At 38.9% G+C, this 19,053-nt stretch overlaps 1 protein-coding gene and 2 long non-coding RNA genes across 3 annotated transcripts; 1 reads left to right on the top strand and 2 right to left on the bottom strand.

Moving 5' to 3' along the window:
* The first annotated feature begins 1,031 nt into the window (after positions 1-1,031).
* LOC131256308 (uncharacterized) lies at positions 1,032-3,988 on the top strand. The gene is made up of 2 exons (XR_009176733.1): positions 1,032-1,201; positions 3,894-3,988. It is a non-coding gene; the product is annotated as an uncharacterized LOC131256308 (long non-coding RNA).
* Positions 3,989-5,964: 1,976 nt separating this feature from the next.
* Positions 5,965-6,771, bottom strand: LOC131256307 (uncharacterized). Its single transcript, XR_009176732.1, has 2 exons — positions 6,508-6,771; positions 5,965-6,266 (listed from the first exon to the last, which is right to left on the bottom strand). It is a non-coding gene; the product is annotated as an uncharacterized LOC131256307 (long non-coding RNA).
* Positions 6,772-9,894: 3,123 nt separating this feature from the next.
* LOC131256306 (long chain acyl-CoA synthetase 4-like) lies at positions 9,895-12,226 on the bottom strand. The gene is made up of 6 exons (XM_058257270.1): positions 12,133-12,226; positions 11,277-11,343; positions 10,931-11,006; positions 10,701-10,818; positions 10,292-10,513; positions 9,895-10,156 (listed from the first exon to the last, which is right to left on the bottom strand). Exons 3-6 carry the CDS (start codon positions 10,991-10,993, stop codon positions 10,029-10,031), a joined length of 531 nt encoding a protein of 176 aa, XP_058113253.1. The 5' UTR covers positions 10,994-11,006; positions 11,277-11,343; positions 12,133-12,226; the 3' UTR covers positions 9,895-10,028.
* Positions 12,227-19,053: the final 6,827 nt, after the last annotated feature.

Raw genomic sequence — 19,053 nt, 5'->3', positions numbered from 1 at the left:
CATTGTTTTTTATGTTGTAGTCTACTTAAGATTTGAATATGATTCATTTTTGGGCTCATATCCTACAATGAGTTGGCAAAACAAATGGACCATATGGATATACAATATATAAATCAAAGTGGGCCCACACCATTGTTTCGTGTGGCATGGTCCACTTGAGTTTTGGATTTACTAAAAATTTGAGATCAACGCACACCGTTAGGGCTGTTCACAAGTCGAGTTAGCTCGACTAACTCGCTCGACTCGGCTTGAGTCAGCTCGGATTGACTCGGCTTGAATGGCTGACTCCTTTTTTTTTTTTTTTTTTTTTTTGTTTAGCTCGTGTTGAGTTCGAGCCAAGTTCGATCAGGTGGGATTTCAACTCCACTCGTTATTAATTTTACAATTTATTAAATATTATAATTAATATATATAGGGGAAAAGGTTCTATATGTTCGAGCTGTGTGGGCCCCACCGTGATGGGTGTCCAACATCTACCCCATTAGTCAGATGCACCATTCCATAGTGGGCCTGGGGCTTAAAAATCAAGTCAATCCATGACTTTTTTGGGCCACACCACGTGCAAAAGTTGAGAGGGGTTACCCTCCATTAAAATATTAATAATCATTTATTGGGCCCACCGAGATGTGGTTCACAAATCCAGCCCATCCATTATGTGTGTCCCACTTGGATGAGGATCAGACCAAGTTTCATTGCATCGAAATTTCAGGTGGGCCCCACGAAGTGCTTTTATATGTTTTAGGCACTTCTTCACATGATTTTAGATGGTATGGCCCACCTAAGTTCCGTATACGGCTGATTTTTGGGATATCCTATAATTTAAAGGGGGCCCATCAAATGCACGGTGTTGATGGTCGACACGCAGCATAGTGGGGCCCACACAGCTCGCCTCATAGGAAGTTCCCATGAGCTCGACCGTACAAAACCTTTTCCCTGTATACCCGACCCCACCCAACCCTAGCACCCTTTCCCTTTCTTCTCTCTCTACCCGCTTCACGCCCACCCGACGCCCGACCACCAGAAATCCACCGATCCACCGACCAACATCAAATAGAGGTGGGCCACCACCACCTACGGCCTTTTTAGTTTTTCCTTTTCCTCTGCTTCCCATTCTCCATTTCTCCTTCCCAAATCGGATCCGAGTATCCAACGATTCCTACCATTCGCTGGAGCTTGGAGGCTGGAAGCCTGGAAGAGATCGGTACTCTCTCTCTCTCTCTCTCTCTCTCTCTCTCTCTCTCTCTTTTTCCTTTTCCTACGTTGCTACTTGCTATTGCAGCCCATGCGAGTTGCAGGCTTACAGCCCTCGTGGCCTTACAGGTTGCAGCCCTTGCGGCCTTGCAGGTCGCGGCCCTTGCCGGTTGCGGCCAGGTTGGCAAACACCATCACCTGTGGTTGTGGGTCCCATGGGCCCACCTGCAGATACGTATGGTGATATAAATCTCAGGTGGACCACACCGCAGGAAAACAATAGTGATTGGATATCCACCATTAAAATCCAACTAAGGGCCACTGTGCTGTTTACAGTTTATTTGGCATCCAATCTGTTGATTAGGTCAAATAGACCTAGATGAAGGGAAAAAACAAAAATCAGCTTGATCAAAACTTTTATGGCCCCCCAAAACTTTTTAATGGTGGATGCTTAATCAACACATACATCATGGTGGGGCCCACAGAGCACCAGCCACTAGCTATTAGCTAATGGCACTGTGGCAAGCCGCAGGGGGAGTAGCCAATCCGTTCTCTGATTTTAGTGCATCAAAGTGGGGGCCATGTTCAGTGATCCAGACCATTAAGTGGGACCCATTTAAGAATGTTCCAATAGTGGACGTCAATCCTCAATGTTTCCTTTGGTGCGCCCCATCTGAGCTTTGAATCTAGCTCACTTAATGGGCTGGAAACATGGTGTACGGCTGGGTATCATACACCCTAGTGTGGGCCCCAATGACCAGTGGCCACACTCTGAAATAAGCTGAAAAAATAGATGAACAACATGGCTAACATAAGTACAGAACATTAGACTTGTGTGACTGTGTCCTAAAACAATCAAGGTTCCTAGGTTTCTCTTTTTTCAGTAATTGGCTGCTAATATTGTTAGGAAGCTTGAGCAGTTTCTCATTTGCCCGTTGTATTGTATGAAAGATGTGCTACTTTCATGTAGAAAAGGGTTAGAAAACAGAGGATGTGGCAAACAAATTTCTAAAGTATTGTTTGGCAGCTTGGATCATGGGAATTTGTGGATTTGAAATCGAAATCCAAAGATTTTCCTTTGTTTGACTTGAAATCCAAACGGTGTCGCACCCTGGTATGTTAGGAAGTACCTGTTTTCTTTCAAATTTTTGTATGTTGGGTTCATCTCTACAGTTGTTTGGATTGTTCTGTATTAACCTAGACAAGGGAAGGGGTATTTTATGCATTCTTTGGCAAGAAGGTCCGTGTCCAGTATGAGTGCCTAGAATTTTCAGAGTTTCTAAGATTGCTGTGCAAAAAATGATATATTCTTGGTTCGGTTATTCTTTGTAAGTTCGATAGAAAAACTCTGTGCGGATTTACATTAGGTGGTTTAAGTATTTCTTTTATTTTTATTTTTATTTTTATTTTTTATTTTTATTTTTTTTAGGTAAACATGAATTCTGAACTCCTAACCTCAATGTTGTATGATTGAGGCCACCAACATTAGGACAAAGGCTCAATTTCTCTTCTATAGTTTTATAGGTATGAGGTACATTTGGAGTTTCAGCTCTCGTGAAACTTTTTAGTTAGGGATAGTAGCGCAATAGTTATTCTGTATATTATGAAATCCAAAATCAGATTTTTGAAATTGAAAATAAATGAACTTGAAAGGTCTTTTTATACCCATAATGTTAATGGTAACAATTGTAATTTATTTTCTGTAAGCTATATACATCGTCGTTGTCAACATCTTAGCCTTTCTCCTGGCAATTTGGTGTTGGCTTTTAAATGATAGATTGGAAAAAGTTTTATGGTTCACTACCCACTGGATGTCTACCTTTCTATTTTACTTAAGCTCTAGAACACGCCATGGAAGAGGCTCACATTGTCGATACTTGCAAATTGCATGCCAACACGGTCTCTGAATTCTACAGGATTGAAAATCCAGTCTGCCAAATAGAACTGACAGAATGAAAATCCTAGGATTGAGAATCCTGAATTTGGACACGTCATAGATCAAGGCTGAGAGCAGGGACTTTGGGGATTAAGGCTTGGCTTGGAATATTAAGTCCTACGGTGAGACTCGAGCTTAAAAATTTAAAATTTAAGTTCGTTTAATAACTGGGCTGGACTTGGACTTCATGTAGGAGCCCTTTAATTGGAGATATTTGGATATTGCTGGTTTTTGCAAACTCTCCATTTTGCTGAGATTACTAATCCTCCCTTGCTTTTGCTCATTTTCATTAGTGTTGTTGGGTTACTACTTACCAATTCATTGTACATATTTTAATGGGCTTATTGCCTTAATGAGCTTGCATGTTTTAGGCGCGCTGCATAAAACAAGTTTTATAGATGATCCCTCGTTCATTTTCAAAATCAGTTTTTGTGGAGCATAGCATGCTTGTGACATCTCATTCATTTTACCCATATATTTTATTGTTATAATATTTTTGTCTTCTCTCACTTACTGGCATGGCTACTTAGTACATGGAGGAAAAGAGGAATTATATAAGTAGTGGAACCCATAGTTTGACAAGTAGACCATTGGTAGATTATGTCCCACCATGGATTGTCGTTGCTCAAGATTATCATTGAACAATTCTAACCAGTGAGTTTTGAAAGTACTACAGCCCACCAGATTCTCTCTCTCTCTCTCTCTCTCTCTCTCTCTCTCTCTCTAGCTCTCTCTCGTAGATTTTTGGTTATTTTTCTTGCCACAGATCGGAACTATTTCCTCTTTCTGGCAGTGGTTGAAACTTTTGACTAGTGTATTCAACGCAATCCAAAAACTTGAAGATAAGATCCAAACCATCAGGTAGGATATTCTGTTCTTCAATCCATAGAAATTTAATCTATATTTCAAAATTTAAATATTGAAGTTCCATTAGATATTTCATTTTTTTTGTTTAATAAATTTTTAGGAACATTTTATGTTTTTGTATTTCTATATTTGTGCTTTAAATCATTATCTCAATAATTTTCTTATATATTTTGATATTTGAAAGTATTACAATCTATCCAACCTTTGATGGGTAACTAACTTAGGATTTAATTGAGTGGGGGTCCCTGGAAGGTGGGAATCGCTGTTATGACCATGACGAAGTTGTCCATTTCCTATGAACAACAATATAGGTGGCCTGGCCATTTAGACAGGCCCATGTTTATGTATTAGCTCGAAATTGATGGAGCAGACCTGGATGCGTGTCGAAGCTATCCGGATGTTGAGCGGGGGTCCCTAGAAGGTGGGAACCGCTGATATTTATTTTTTCCCTTCATCACTATCTGTGTGATCTTGTGAACAGGTTGAATGATAAATAAACATCACTACAAGCCCTAGAAAGGTTTCAATGATGGAAATCATTATATCCACTGTTTCTTGTGCTATGGTCTACCCAAGTTTTGGATATGATTCAATTTTGGTTTCAACCCCTTAAATGATCTGGAAAAGTAGGACGGTGTAGATAAACTACATATATTTACAGTGGGTATAATGATTTCCTAACCCTAAACCTAAACCTTAACCTAAACCTATAACCTAAAACTAAACCTATAACCTAAACCTATAACCTAAACCTAAACCTAAAACCTAAAACCTAAACCTAAAACCTATAACCTAAACCTAAACCTATAACCCATAACCTATAACCTAAACCTATAGCCTACAACCTTAACCTAAACCTAAACCTAAACCTAAACCTACAACCTAAACCTAAACTTAATTCACTTAACTTAAACCTACACCTAAACCCAAACCTATAACCCTAACCCGAACACGTACACGAATTCCTAAACCTAAACCTAAACCTATTCTCAAATCCCTAAACCTATAACTTAAACCTAAACCTATAACCTAAACCGAAACCTATAACCTATAACCTTAACCTAAACCTAAACTTAAACCTAAACCTAAACCTATAACCTATAACCTACACCATAACCTATAACCTATAACCTTAACCTAAACCTAAACCTATAACCTATAACCTAAACCTAAACTTAAACCTATAACCTATAACTTATAACCTTAACCTAAACCTAAACCTAAACCTAAACCTAAACCTAAACCTATAACCTATAACCTTAACCTAAACCTATAACCTATAACCTAAACCTATAACCTAAACCTATAACCTATAACCTTAACCTAAACCTAAACCTAAACCTAAACCTAAACCTATAAACTAAACGTTAAACCTATAACCTATAACCTACACCATAACCTATAACCTATAACCTAAACCTAAACCTATAACCTAAACCTATTCTCAAATCCCTAAACCTAAACCCGAACCCGTACCCGAATTCCTAAACCTAAACCTAAACCCACTACAACAAAGTTGGCCTTTCCCGGCGTTCAAAACCGCCGCCAAAGGTCCAAAAACCACCGGCAAAGAGTCTACTGGCGGTTAGGCAACTGCCGGTAAAGGCTCTGTCGGTTAAGGTTTTACCGGCGGCCATCATCTTTTACCAGCGGTTTTGTGGGATGCCCCTAAATTGTCAGTTTTTTACTACAGCTGAAAACGAGAAAAGGCTATGGATAAAATCCGTAGACTTAGAACCTATGGTTACCGACAATCCGTAGCCATTGTAATTTTTGCTGTTTCAGTTTTTCCTGACCGCTTTCACCATTGGGAAAAAAAAGAAACAATGGCAGGTAAATCAGTAGTGTGTGCAAATATAAATGTATAAAGCACACAAGAACTTAATTCAAATTCTTTTTTTATATAGAATAATTGTAAGCAATCCGTAGTTTTCATCATATGAACTGCTAGAACCTAGTGTGTTAAAGAAGAAGAAAAAGTGTAGAAAGATCTCTCTACACCACTTTATTTATAATGTTGCAGGTGAAAGAACCACTCTAATAATACAACCCAGGCCCACTTAATCCGGTCAAAAAAAGATCCACAAATATATAATAAATAAATAAATAAATTTGCAGCAAATAACAACAAAGATGTTCTTCATGTTCAGAACTTAAAAGGTGGAAATAATATTGATAATAGAACTTGCAACAGAGTCCATCTTTTGTACTAGTTGGCTGGGTGATGTTGGTAGTAGGAGCTGGTTCTTTTGAGGCTTCTATACTTCAGTTGCTGGATCATTTGACAATAAAAGGTGATGGCCAAACTCAACCCAACACAGATCCAAGTCAATCATAGTTCTTTTAACTATTAATTTAGGAATTAACAGAATGTGTCTGCAGCATGTGTCCACAGGTAAAAAACCATGGCTAAAGGCCCATTTTCTTGTAGTGGCAGCATGTGTCTACAGGTAACACTCATTCAATTCCCACCAACTCTGTATTAATGCAAGCTTATAAAAGGAGTCACTTACCACACAACATGTCAGTTCCTAATGACAATGATCTGCTGCTTCAGCTGTGGTCTGCAAATGGAAAATTAGTCCCTCGCATTCAATACATTACTCATATTCCTACAATGCAGCAGAAATGGGTAATTCCAAGGTTCAGACACCACCAAACAACATGAAACTAAGTGGAAGATAAAAGTGATAATGGCACAAATTGGAGGCTTCTAATAAGGCACCTAGATCTAGAAAATCAAATACAAACATGAATAGCATTGTGAAGAGAATGCAAATTACACAGACCTATGCTTATACACCATTGAGTACCATGCAGCCAAACTATGGCTTTTTGATTTATTTCTCTTCCAGACCATCTATTGTATACTGCAAATGGAAGGATGAGGATTGTCCTATCTAAGAGATTGTCAAGGCATAAACCTTCCATGAGCACATGCAATAGACTAATGGTCTGACCCACCGGATCACAGGCTCAACTTGTCAGAACTGAAAGCCATAGTATGAATGCGCAAAGCCCAGGGGTTAAACGATCCTATAAATCCTCCTAGAAAAAAAAATCACAGAGAAGCAAAAGAAGACAGCCATCAAATGCATGTACATGTATAGAAATGGCTCAAGAAAGTGAAAAGTCACATGTTTTTCCCAAGGCTACAACACTGTACAAGGACATGTGATTTCCATGAATTGGCCCCACAACAGATAAAAGCAGAATTCACGTTGAATGTTGAATAAATCATATCATAGATCATCTTGCCACTAATCTATAGTATAGCCTTCTTATTTCATACTTCTCCCTTTTCTTATATTTGTTGTTCTAGTCCTTGTATTAATAATTAGAAATCAGAAATCTATATTCTTGTATCAGGGACGAAGAATACAAACTCTATTGATGTTCTTGGTGGTTTTGGGTATTTCATTTTACTTCATTATCTATTGTGAGATGAAGTTTCCGATGGTCTAAAATACATAATTCGCCAGCAATTCTACTTGCATATAGTTTCAGATGTTTCTAAAATGCAGTGTTATCTGATAGATTAGTATGCTAAGATTCTCACTGGGTAAAGTTAAGGAAGACAATGTGCAGGGAAAACGCTTATGATATGAGCTTGTTACAACGAATGCATAGAAATCAAGATGCCATAGGTAAATTAGCTGCATGATACTAACCAATGTATAGATGTGGACAATTTTACAGCACAGTTTGACCAGATGGAGTGTTTTGTCCCAATTCTCTATTTTAATAGTGTAGACAATGTGATGACTGTGTAGACAATGTGATGACTAGAAACAATGAAGGCCTTCTGATTAGACCTGATCCGACGGATTTATTCACATGGAAGAAATTTTACAACATGGTATGAGCACAAAACCCCGTGCATAAACATAACATTTGATAATCTCCATAAACCTTGATAGTGAGTCACCAGCATAAACATTGCTAAGAAGATGTTGGGAGTGCCAACCCCGCATAACACGAGCTGCAGCATCCCGTCTAACCCTAACAGGTCCTATAGCTTGACTTCTCCCCACCTGAAAGGATCAACTTCGTAAGGATCATGGACCAAGAGTTAAAACAATTATCTTGGCAGCTCATTACATATCCTGTCAATGATTTTGGGTGCCTCGGATGGGCCATGTTATGAAAACTACGTTGATTGGAATCTGGGAAGGATCTTATCACCAGCCTTAAAGAGGGGGAGGCTAAACGAGAATGATGAGTAACAGGCCACATTCAACAGGGAAAACTCATGACTGTACATGTTTTTGGCCTAGTGCCAAGCAGGCCACATTCAACAAGGAAAACTCATGAATGTGGGTGCAGACTCTAAAGAAGAAAATGCCGCTGCCTCCATGGTTTGATACTATAAAGGAAAAAGGTGTAGTTAGGAAGATTAGATTTAGGAAAGCAAAGTTGATTTGTGTCGAGTAATCTTGTGAATTTTGTGTTGTTCTGTGGTTTATCTAGAATTAATCATGTACGGGTTGTTTTTGGTATTAATAGACTCTTATGTACTAAATAAATAAATAAACATTGAACTGGAAAATGCTAACTTGCTTAAGAAAACCACAGCATAGTCCAAACATTTCCAGGAAACACCATATAATTGAACGTGAATATTATTTTCAAGGATGGGATGCTCATATCTGTATATTGTCCTTGTCTTTCAGAAACTGAGAGTCATATTTCCTGTTTCCATTCTCGCAAGTATTCGAGTATAATAGCTTGGGTTCTGATGCAAAAGTGAATTGAATCTCAAACATTTTGCAAAACATGAGAATGGCCATGTGATTGGTGCCCATGGATTGACTTACATTTCTCATTTATTTTTGGAAAGCATTACACGTTGCACATCTGGTGTAAATTTAGGCATATGCAATTACAAACAAAAGAGAAGTGCAATTAGAAAAACCTCTGGCTGCAATTCTACACAATCAGCAAAATCAGCATCTGCAATCAACTCTGCATTCCGAGGTCATAGTCTTACAGCCACTCGAACTCTTCCAAGAACTGTCCCAAGCATCCAAAGAAAAGAAAAGAAAAATCAGAATTGATCATAAATAAATAAATAAATAATCAAGACTATAAAACAGATAAAACAAAAACTATAATATTGGAATCATAGTTTAAAAACCAGAAAAGTCAAACTAGAGTTGAGTCAAAGAGTAGGTTAAGGTCTATTGAGTCTTGAAGACCATGAATTTTTTGAGTTATCAAACTATGATGGACAAGAACTCCCAATATTCAGATGCTAATGAGACACACCCTTTTTCCAGGCAGGTCAACCAATTAGCCTTGTAAGGAACATAGAGAAAAGATACACACAACAATCTTTTCTTTTTTTCCTTCTTTTTATCAAGAATCCTGACAATATGATGAGATATAAGAAGAGATTTTTATTAAGAGATAATCAAGGAGGAAATAAATCCAAAACAGAGCCTCATGGATACCACCTTCTTTAACAGTAACATCTGCAGCAGATCCATTTCAGTTTATGGTTTTTAATGGTGTAAACAATATACAAAATTTATGGCATGGGCCAGAAGATGAACCATATACAAATTTCAGGTGGACCACAACATACAAAACAGCGGTGGAAGACCATTATAAACATTTATTTTTTGGGTCACAAGTTTTGGATCTAATCTTATCAATTTCATGTGCACTTTTTTTTAAATGGATAGAAAAACAAAAAGGCGGATATTGAAGCACCAGCACAACGTCCACAAAAGACAAAGCAACAGCAATTTGTACATTTAACCTATGCAAATTTGATCCACAATAATAATAAATGCCCATCAATCCATCAATCAGATTTTATAGTTACTATCTATCTATAGCGGCCTATAATTTATACATTTAACCTATGCATTAAGTGAGACCCACCATGAAATGTTCCAAAAATCAAGTTAAAAAAAAATGAAAGAATGAGAGCTGAGGCACGTTTGGAGACACTTTTGGGCCCATCTCCCTATTCAATTCAATGCCGGACAAGTACTATTTTACAAATTGAGCAATTTAATGTTTGCCTTTAAAATGGTCCATAGATGTTCTCCAGATTTTCAACCGCAACATATTCTCCTTGTGAAAGCTTGAAAATGTTCCTTTTCCTGTCAATGATTTTCATACTTCCATTTGGCTGCCACTCGCGGACATCCCCTGTGTCAAGCAATCATTGTAAGCATAGTTACAGAGAATGCAAGCATGAAAAATCTGAACCACATGTAAATGATGGTTTGACAACAAATGGGGATCTAATTGCCCAGAGGCAGATAAATGCTGAGACGGACATACTTGTGTGGAACCATCCACCGACCATGACTTCTTTCGTGAGGTCTTCTCGTTTAAAGTATCCTAAGAACAGGGTATTTCCCCTTACACAAATCTCTCCACGTGGAGTGCTTGAATTGGCATCATATACCATTTCAAGAACAGACTCCAGGCACACATCTACATTTGGCATTGATAGTTCATTTGGTAGTGAGACAAATGTCCCCGCACAAGTTTCCGTCAGACCTGCATTGAACATTAGCATGCCATCGATTATCTAAGATTCCTGATTCATTAAACCTCATTAGATTAAGTTGTTCTCAGAAGATGTGAAATATCTTTCATCTAATCGACCTAAATTGCATCAGACCTTTACTAGGTAAAGACATAGGAATGAATTAAAACAGGTAATATAGTCTAAAAGGATGCAAACCATAGCCTTGTAGAACATGAGCACATGCCACCACCCGTAGAAAAGCTTCCACATGTGTTGCAAGTGGAGCAGCTCCAGATAAAATAAGTCGTACTTTTCCTCCTAATCCTTTCTTTACCTAAAGAAAGCATGGAATAAAGGTTAGGGAAGCAGACAATGGTTTTTATTCAGAGCCGCTATTATGAGCAATAACAAAATTAGGGTCGTATCTGCGGATGGACAATGGCTACCTGGCTGAAAACTACTTTGTCAAAAAGTAGTGCTGCCTCTACATGTTTAGATCCCTTCCGCATGTTATGTTGTTTGCTGAAGCATTTCCAAATTATAGATGAAAACAACTCGGAGTTGGGTGAAATCAAGAAACAGAATAGTAACAGAAAGGAAAAGGAGGGCACAATGCAATGAGCAGACAACAACAAGGTATGGAAAGGAAAAAAAAATGGAATATAGTGATGTCGAGGACCCTAGGCAGATTATTCCAAATAGGAATGTGGGACTAAGCTTCCTATCGAGATATTCTTTGAGGAACAAATCGTTCATGTTCTTTCTATTAGGAATACAAGTTGCAGAACTTACTATGCGTATGCGATGTTAAACAATGTATGCTTCAAGAAACCTCCTGAAGAAATCTTCTCTGTCAGACCTGGAAAAAGAACAACAAAGGCTTAAGAACACATCCATAGGAAGAAGTAAGATCAAAAGTTCCATTCTCTTTTTATGGTGAACAACTAGTGCAAGATAGAGTATATACCATAGAGATTAACAAACTTGAAGCATGCAAGAGAGACAGTAGCTTACAAACCCTCCTCAATGATGGGACACTTCAAAAGTAACAGAGTCAACCCATCTCTTGGAGCCGTGAACAGATCAGCACTTCTAATATGAGATTAGAGTTCCTATTGATTTGTGCTTTGAAAATACAAATCAAATAATCTCACTGTTCTGAATGCTTGCTTACCCTTGGGTTGTGTGAGTTTTAGTCGGGCTAGGGGTTAGTATTGGGTGAGACCGTGCTGCCATCAGCGTGTTGTCAAGGTGAATCTCTACCATGGCTGGTTCCAGAGCCCAGGTTAAAGAAGGTTAATGTCCAGTGAGCAGCTGATAATAAAACCCTTGCCAATTTAACATTTAAAATCTGAACCCAAATAGATGGAAGGCTAAAATTGAATATAGTGATGGCCCATGCGCACACACAACACATGTAATTTTGTGTTCATGTATTGAAAGATGAAAAATGACAGAATATAATGCTTCGGTACTTCGATATGCAACAAAAAGACATGTATTCAAACAATGCATGTACAGTGTACATGCATGTATATATTTATTCGCATGCATATATTACATATTTGTACCAAAGGATGCAGACATTGACATGTGTTAGAATGCCAGGCATAGCATCTCTTGGTGACAATGACTTGTTGAATATTACCTGTATAGATCGAATCCAGCACATGTGGAACAACACAGAAAATAGTTGGTTTTAGCTCCCCAATGTCTTCAATTAATAATTTTACATCCTGAACATGAAATATAGAATTTTTTATTTTTATTATTATTATTATTATTATTATTATTATTATTATTATTATTTTTTGCAACGAATCAATTTATTGAAAAAAGATATGAATACAAAATATGCATTAAGGCAATGGATATGGATCCCAATAAAAAGCAAAGGCCTAGTGAATCCTTAGCTAAGATGGCCAAGGAATTCATTTCTCTTGACACTTGCTTAATGGAAATTATAATTCAATTGGACTCTTATTTGGAAAAAGGATATCATGTAGACGAAATAACTCACCCCACACCAAAATCTTATTGAGGCACCATGAGAATAAATAACTCCTCAATCGCTCGATCAAAGATATGTGTCAGAGGGAGATAAGATAAATAAACATCCTCCTCGTTCAACTGTAACACATTCCAAGAACAAAAATATAAGAAACACAATCAAGACCAAAATAGTGAATAAGCCACACATATATCTTTACGCTGGCCGATTGTCACTCATAAATGTAAAATTGAGCCTCAAAAGGCCTTTATACATACATTCATACATGCATGTATGTGTGTGTATGTATGTATCCATTCAAAAGACATGAGAGTAACTTAATATGACTATCCTGTAAGCAAAAAAAAAAAAAGAGCATGAAGCCCAATTAAAAAATAAAAAAAATTTAAACCCCATGCTCTCCTCATCACCCACCCCGAAGAGTGACTCGAATTTTTGAAACATCTGCCATTTCTTTCTTCCTAAATACCCACCATATGCCTTTCATTTCCTTTGCAAGCTCCAACCCATGCCAACCCAAAAAATAGAATCCAACAGAGCTCATATAGGCCCAAGAGATATTGATATCAAGTAAATAATACTCACTAAGAAATCAAATATAATTGTCAAAAATCAAACTAGGCCACTTGATCAATCTATATCTTGTAAATCATTGAAATTTCACTTGGAAATTTCAATTTAGCAATTAAGAGGTAACAAATTTTGTCAACACATAATATCATGTGCTAGATTAAAAAAAAAGAAAAAAAAAGTATGGCATAACATTATAAGAATATACACAAAAGGATAAGAGAATATAGAAGGCAATGAAATTATTTAGTTATGCTTTTACCATAGAAAAACTATAACTATAATGACATATATATATATAGTGTTTTTTTTTTCTGAGCTACTAAATTCAAAGAAAGAGTAGGAAGATTATAGCCCATCAATGACCCAGGTGCCACTGTTTTTGTTAAATTGGCAATCCACTCCGCTCTTTTTCTGAGCTACTAAATGCAAAGAAAGAGTAGGAAGATTATAGCCCATCAATAACCCAGGTGCCACTGTTTTTGTTAAATTGGCAATCCACTCCGCTCCACGGATGTTGTTGGGGAACACATGGATCCTCATTCCACCTAAAATGAAGAGGAAGTCCCAAGGCATTTTTCACACTTTGCAATGTTGTTACTGTAAAAAGACAATAAACAAATCATATTAGCAACCATTTGCAAATATTACGGGCCATGTCCCTCAAGTAAACAAAATTTGAAATATACCCACACACACACACACACACACACAATGACCCAAGTGCCACTGTTTTTGTTAAATTGGCAAGCCACTCTGCTCCACAGATGTTGTTGGGGAACACATGGATCCTCATTCCACCTAAAATGAAGAGGAAGTCCCAAGGCATTCTTCACACTTTGCAATGTCGTTACTGTAAAAAGACAATAAACAAATCATATTAGCAACCATTTGCAAATATTAAGGGCCATGGCCCTCAAGTAAACAAAATTTGATATATATATATATATATATATATATATATATATATATATATATATATATAAAGACATCAAATCTGCTTGTTTATTAATGCATCTCTAAATAATCTTCTATATCTAACATTCTAATTCTAGCATTACAAGTTCAGAAAACACATCAAATCTACTAGTTTCTAGAGCATTTCAAGATAGAGACATACATCTTGAGAGCTCAGAAAATGCAACAAATCTGGTGGATTTTTTGAGCAATTCAAGTGAAATCTAAGACATCCCAAGTTCTAATTACAACATTGGAGGGCTGAGAAAATTCATCAAATCTGTTGGTTCTCAGAGCATTTCAAGTGGCCTCTTCCACATCCACAGTTCTACTTCTGACATTGAAAACTCAGAAAATGCATTGAATCTGCTTGTTTCTAGGGTAATTCCAATGTCGAAAGCTTAGAAACCGAATGAAATCTATTGGTTCTCAGATCATGTCGAGTCAAATCTCGAACACCTGAAGTTCAACTATCGACATTGAAAACTCACAGAAAATATAAAATCTGCGGGTTTTTAGAGCATTTCAAGTGAAACGTACCACATCTAAAGTTTAAATACCAACATTGAATGAAAATGTATAGAATCCGATGGCTTCCAGAGCATTCCAAGCGAAAATGCATAAAATCTGATGATTTCGACACCGACAATGGAGAAAAAAGAATAGTTTGTTGGTTTTTGAAGCATTTCAAGCGAAATCTTTGATACCTGAAGTTCTAATCACAACATCAGAAACTCAGAAAATGCACTAAAACTACGGGTTTTCAGAACACTTCAAGCAGTGGCTACTACAGCTGAAGTTCGAATTCAAATGCTGAAAGCTCAAAATAACACAGAAAAATGCCCCAAATCTAGATATCTTCACTAGCATTCCTATAAAATACACAGCCGTAACAAGATAAGGGAAGAACAGAGGAAATTACCTTTAAAAGAAGCAATGGGAGATCTGAAATCTATAAGCATTTCCTTCAAAGAACTACATAAGGATGCTGCAGGTCTGCCATTAAAGCTGCAGAGAGCTTCGCTACACAGAAATTCCTTGAATCTTTAAGTTTCTCTCACAAATCCCAATTTCAAACCTCTAGATTCTCCATTTTGGCCAAAACCAATGCAAAAAGAGCTGAAAATCTGTAGATTTCTCCCAAAAGCCCCTGTAACTCTTCCCGTAATTGAACGGCAGAGAATTTGCTCAACCACTAGAGCTCGATTCAGCTGAAATCGAACCAGAGAGCTCGGAATAGCGAGATTTACATCAAGAATCCATACCGGTTGATGGGTTAGGGTTTGTGTCACGCCCCAGACTCGGAAACTGGGCTCACAAAATTTTCGATCGTTGAATCTAGCGCTGACAGCCTCTATAGTACCCCATTCTCAGCTCTCGGCACCCATACACCAGGTTCCGATCCTAGGATCCTATAAGGAGGATTTCAAATATGATTTGATTCGTAATGAGCATAACCATAAGCATAACCTACAAACAATAACCATAAGAACACCATCACAAAATCCACTATGATAAAAAATTTTGAGTGCAATGCGTAGGAAAGGAAAATACAAGATAATGAAAATAACAGAAACTCCAGAAGCTCGACTGCACACTCCAACTGCGGTGAGGCTATGATTGCGTCCTGACATCACCTGCACCCGTCAATCGTGCATAAGCTTATAAAAAGCTTAGAGGGTAGTGTAAGTGTGTCCGTAGTATGAACGTGCTCAGAATGCAATGCCAGAGTAATACGGAATCATGCTGATGGGTACATGAATGCAAATCAGTTGTACTAAGGCTATGCAGTACAGGATATGAATGCTATCGGCCATATCAAGACCATGCAATGTGAGATGCAAATCAAGCATGCCAATCCTCATCCAAATCCATATATCAATACAGCTAATCAAATATCAGTATAGTTCTCATTTTGGATAATTACCGAGGTCTAGTACACTTTATGCCAGCTTGCCGCCCCTATCCGAAGGCACAACTGGGAGAGTGGAAGAGACCTCACTATCCGCCTGCCAATATCGGGCCTGTCTCGTTGATAGCGGACCCATTCCTCAAGCTGGTCAAACTCAACCTAGAAATTGCCCCCTTACTCAGGCGAGTAAGGTCACATCCCTTTCCAACCGACCACGACACAGTGGGAGACACGACCTACTGGTATACGGCCTTCGCGCGCTCATGTATCCACTCGGTCTTGACGTTGGAGTCATCCTCTGGTACCATCGGGTTTAGAAATTTTTACTTAGAGCCATCTATGGCACCCCGATGCTAGAAACAGTATTTCCAGTATCCAATTCGGTCATCCACGACGTGTTTGTGGAGACTATGGCCCTGATGTCGCTAGCGCATACAGTAATCACAATCACACAAATGCAAGTGTATGAATCACCCTACCAAACATGCAACAAATCTGCGCGTACCACGCGCTCATGTAGGATAACTCCGCCTATCAGGGAGCCCATAGACAATCTGCCTCATGTAGGATAACTCCGCCTATCAGGGAGCCCATAAACAATCTGCCCAAAGGCATATACTATGATCAGTCACTCCTCATATCAAGCATACATATGATGCGTATGATCATGAATCATGGACTTATACTAAACATGTTATATGGTGATGGGCCCTGTTCATAACGAAGATGGGCCTAGACGGCCTACACACTACAAGTATGAGCCTATTAATGGGCCCTAGGGAGAGTTACAATGAGGACATTTAACCATCATTGCTCTTACAATGTGGACATCAAACCATCATTGCTCTCAAGGCACGGCCTGCCATGAACATCATTACATAAACCATGGTGGAACCACATATTGTAATGGGCCTTATGAACATCCCATTGGGCCTCGACCCAAAGGCCCTAACTACATCAAATGGGCCATATCACATGGGCCTCATATACATCCATGTGGGCCTCAACATCAGGCCTCATATATCACATTGGGCCTAGTCTAATGGGCCGAATCAATGGGACGAATCAACTGGGCCAAGTCAATTGGGCCGATTTGAATGGGCCTAGTTAAATGGGCTGAGTTCAAATAGGCCGAACCCAACTCATCTATTTTTTTTTGAAATCAATATATATAAAATGAATAATATCAAAAGATAAACTGGACCATACCATATTTAACTGTAGTGATAATGATTTCCACGGTTAGATTCTAGTGGGCCCCACCATAGGGTTTATTTCCCATCCAGCCTATTCATAAAGTCACAAAGACCTGGATTTAGAGGAAAAATAAATATCATATTGGTCCAACCCTGTAGCCTAAGGGTTTTAATGGTGGACGTTCAAACCCACTGTTTCTATAGTGTGGTCCACATGATCCTTGATCTGTCTTATTTTTAGTCTTAAGCCTTAAGACGGGCTTGCTAATAGGATGAATGGTTAGGATACAACAGATACATCAAGGAGGGTCCCACACATTGAGTGCACATGTCACCAAGTTGGGCTCCACATGACTTGTCACGTCAACAGCTATAGGGTTGAGGTGTGGTACACTAGCCAATCCAATCCCATCACGGGTGGGTTCCACTTAGTGCCCACCATAATGTTTATTTTCCATCCATCTGCAGATACGGTCACATAGACATATATATATAATAATAATAATAATAATAATAATAATAAATTTCATATTTCTCCAAAACGTCTGGAACAGTGAAGTTCCTATGGCAGACGTTCAATCCTCACTGTTTCATGTGACGTGGGCCACCTGAGTTCTAGGTATGGCTGATTTATGGGGTGGCCCACTGCCCCAAAGGGGGCCTACCAAATGCATGATGTTGATGTCAACACACATCACGGTGGGGACCATGGCTGGGACCCACGGTCCTTGGCCACCGTCCACAGCACAACAGGACACTGTTGCACCGTCCTTTGGACGACACCAGCAGCAGCGCCTACTGCTTAGTGTATTTTTTTTTTAATTTATGTTTTTCTGCTGTTTTCCCTAGGTGGGGCCGCATCAAGTGGATCCACTCCACCCATTGGATTCTACGGCTCATGATCGACCAAATGAGCCCAATATGCAATGTGTTTTGGTGTATAGAAACGTCAGAGTGGGCCCAAGCAGCCTTGAACAGTAGTAATCACAGTTTTCTATGGTATGGCCCGCTTGATTATCGAATTACCCTCATTTTTTGGCTCAATGCCTAAAATAAGCTGGGGAACAGGATGGACGGCTGGATCAGACCCATACTTCAAGGTGGGTTCTGCATAAGTGGTCCACCCAAGGCTTATTTAATCAAGCTAATATTTATATTTTATATATGCATTTTTTATTGGCCATCGGTACACCCCAGCGTCAGTTCACACTTCATTGTGTGAGCCATGTTCAACGTCCTTGGACGCTGGACAGTGTGGAAGCAACACAAGTATCATGGTGGGTCCCACATGGACATGGCCCACCTATTTGGATCAACATGATATTTGTGTTTTTCCTTCCATCCAGGCCCGCTAATGGGCCGGACGGTGTTGATCCAACATATCCATCAGGTGAGTCCCATGAAGGTGAATGCATGGATAAAATACTTCATGGTGGGCTACACACACAACCACATTATCATCCATACAAGAGAGAGAGAGAGAGAGAGAGAGAGAGAGAGAGAGAGAGAGAGAGAGAGAGAGAAGGGGAGGGACCTCGCCATTATGGGCCCTCCCTAAATACAAAGCATATGTCAAGATGGGTCCCACCATATGTGGGCTCTCAAATAACAAAATTGATGGTTAGATCACCCACCTAGTGGCCTCCTTATTGGCCCTTAGCCTCCTTAGCTCCTATGCTCAACTTTTGATGGTGGATGATGGAGTTTTGATGGTGGAGATGAGAGATGAGAGGGTGAGCCACACTTGTTATTTTTGGGAGAGCTTAGGGAGGCTTGGGTGTGGGATGTTTTTGTTGCTTGGGAGTGAAGAGAGGGATGAGAGAGAGAGAGAGAGAGAGAGAGAGAGAGAGAGAGAGAGAAGTGATGGGTGAAAAGGGATGGGATGAGGTGTGATGGGTGATGGGTGGAGTGATGGGGTTGTAA

The sequence above is a fragment of the Magnolia sinica genome, chromosome 9 (assembly GCF_029962835.1).
Source record: "Magnolia sinica isolate HGM2019 chromosome 9, MsV1, whole genome shotgun sequence".
NCBI lineage: Eukaryota > Viridiplantae > Streptophyta > Magnoliopsida > Magnoliales > Magnoliaceae > Magnolia > Magnolia sinica.
The sequence above is the reverse complement of the archived record's forward strand: the minus strand, read 5'-3'. Positions and strand labels throughout refer to the sequence as shown.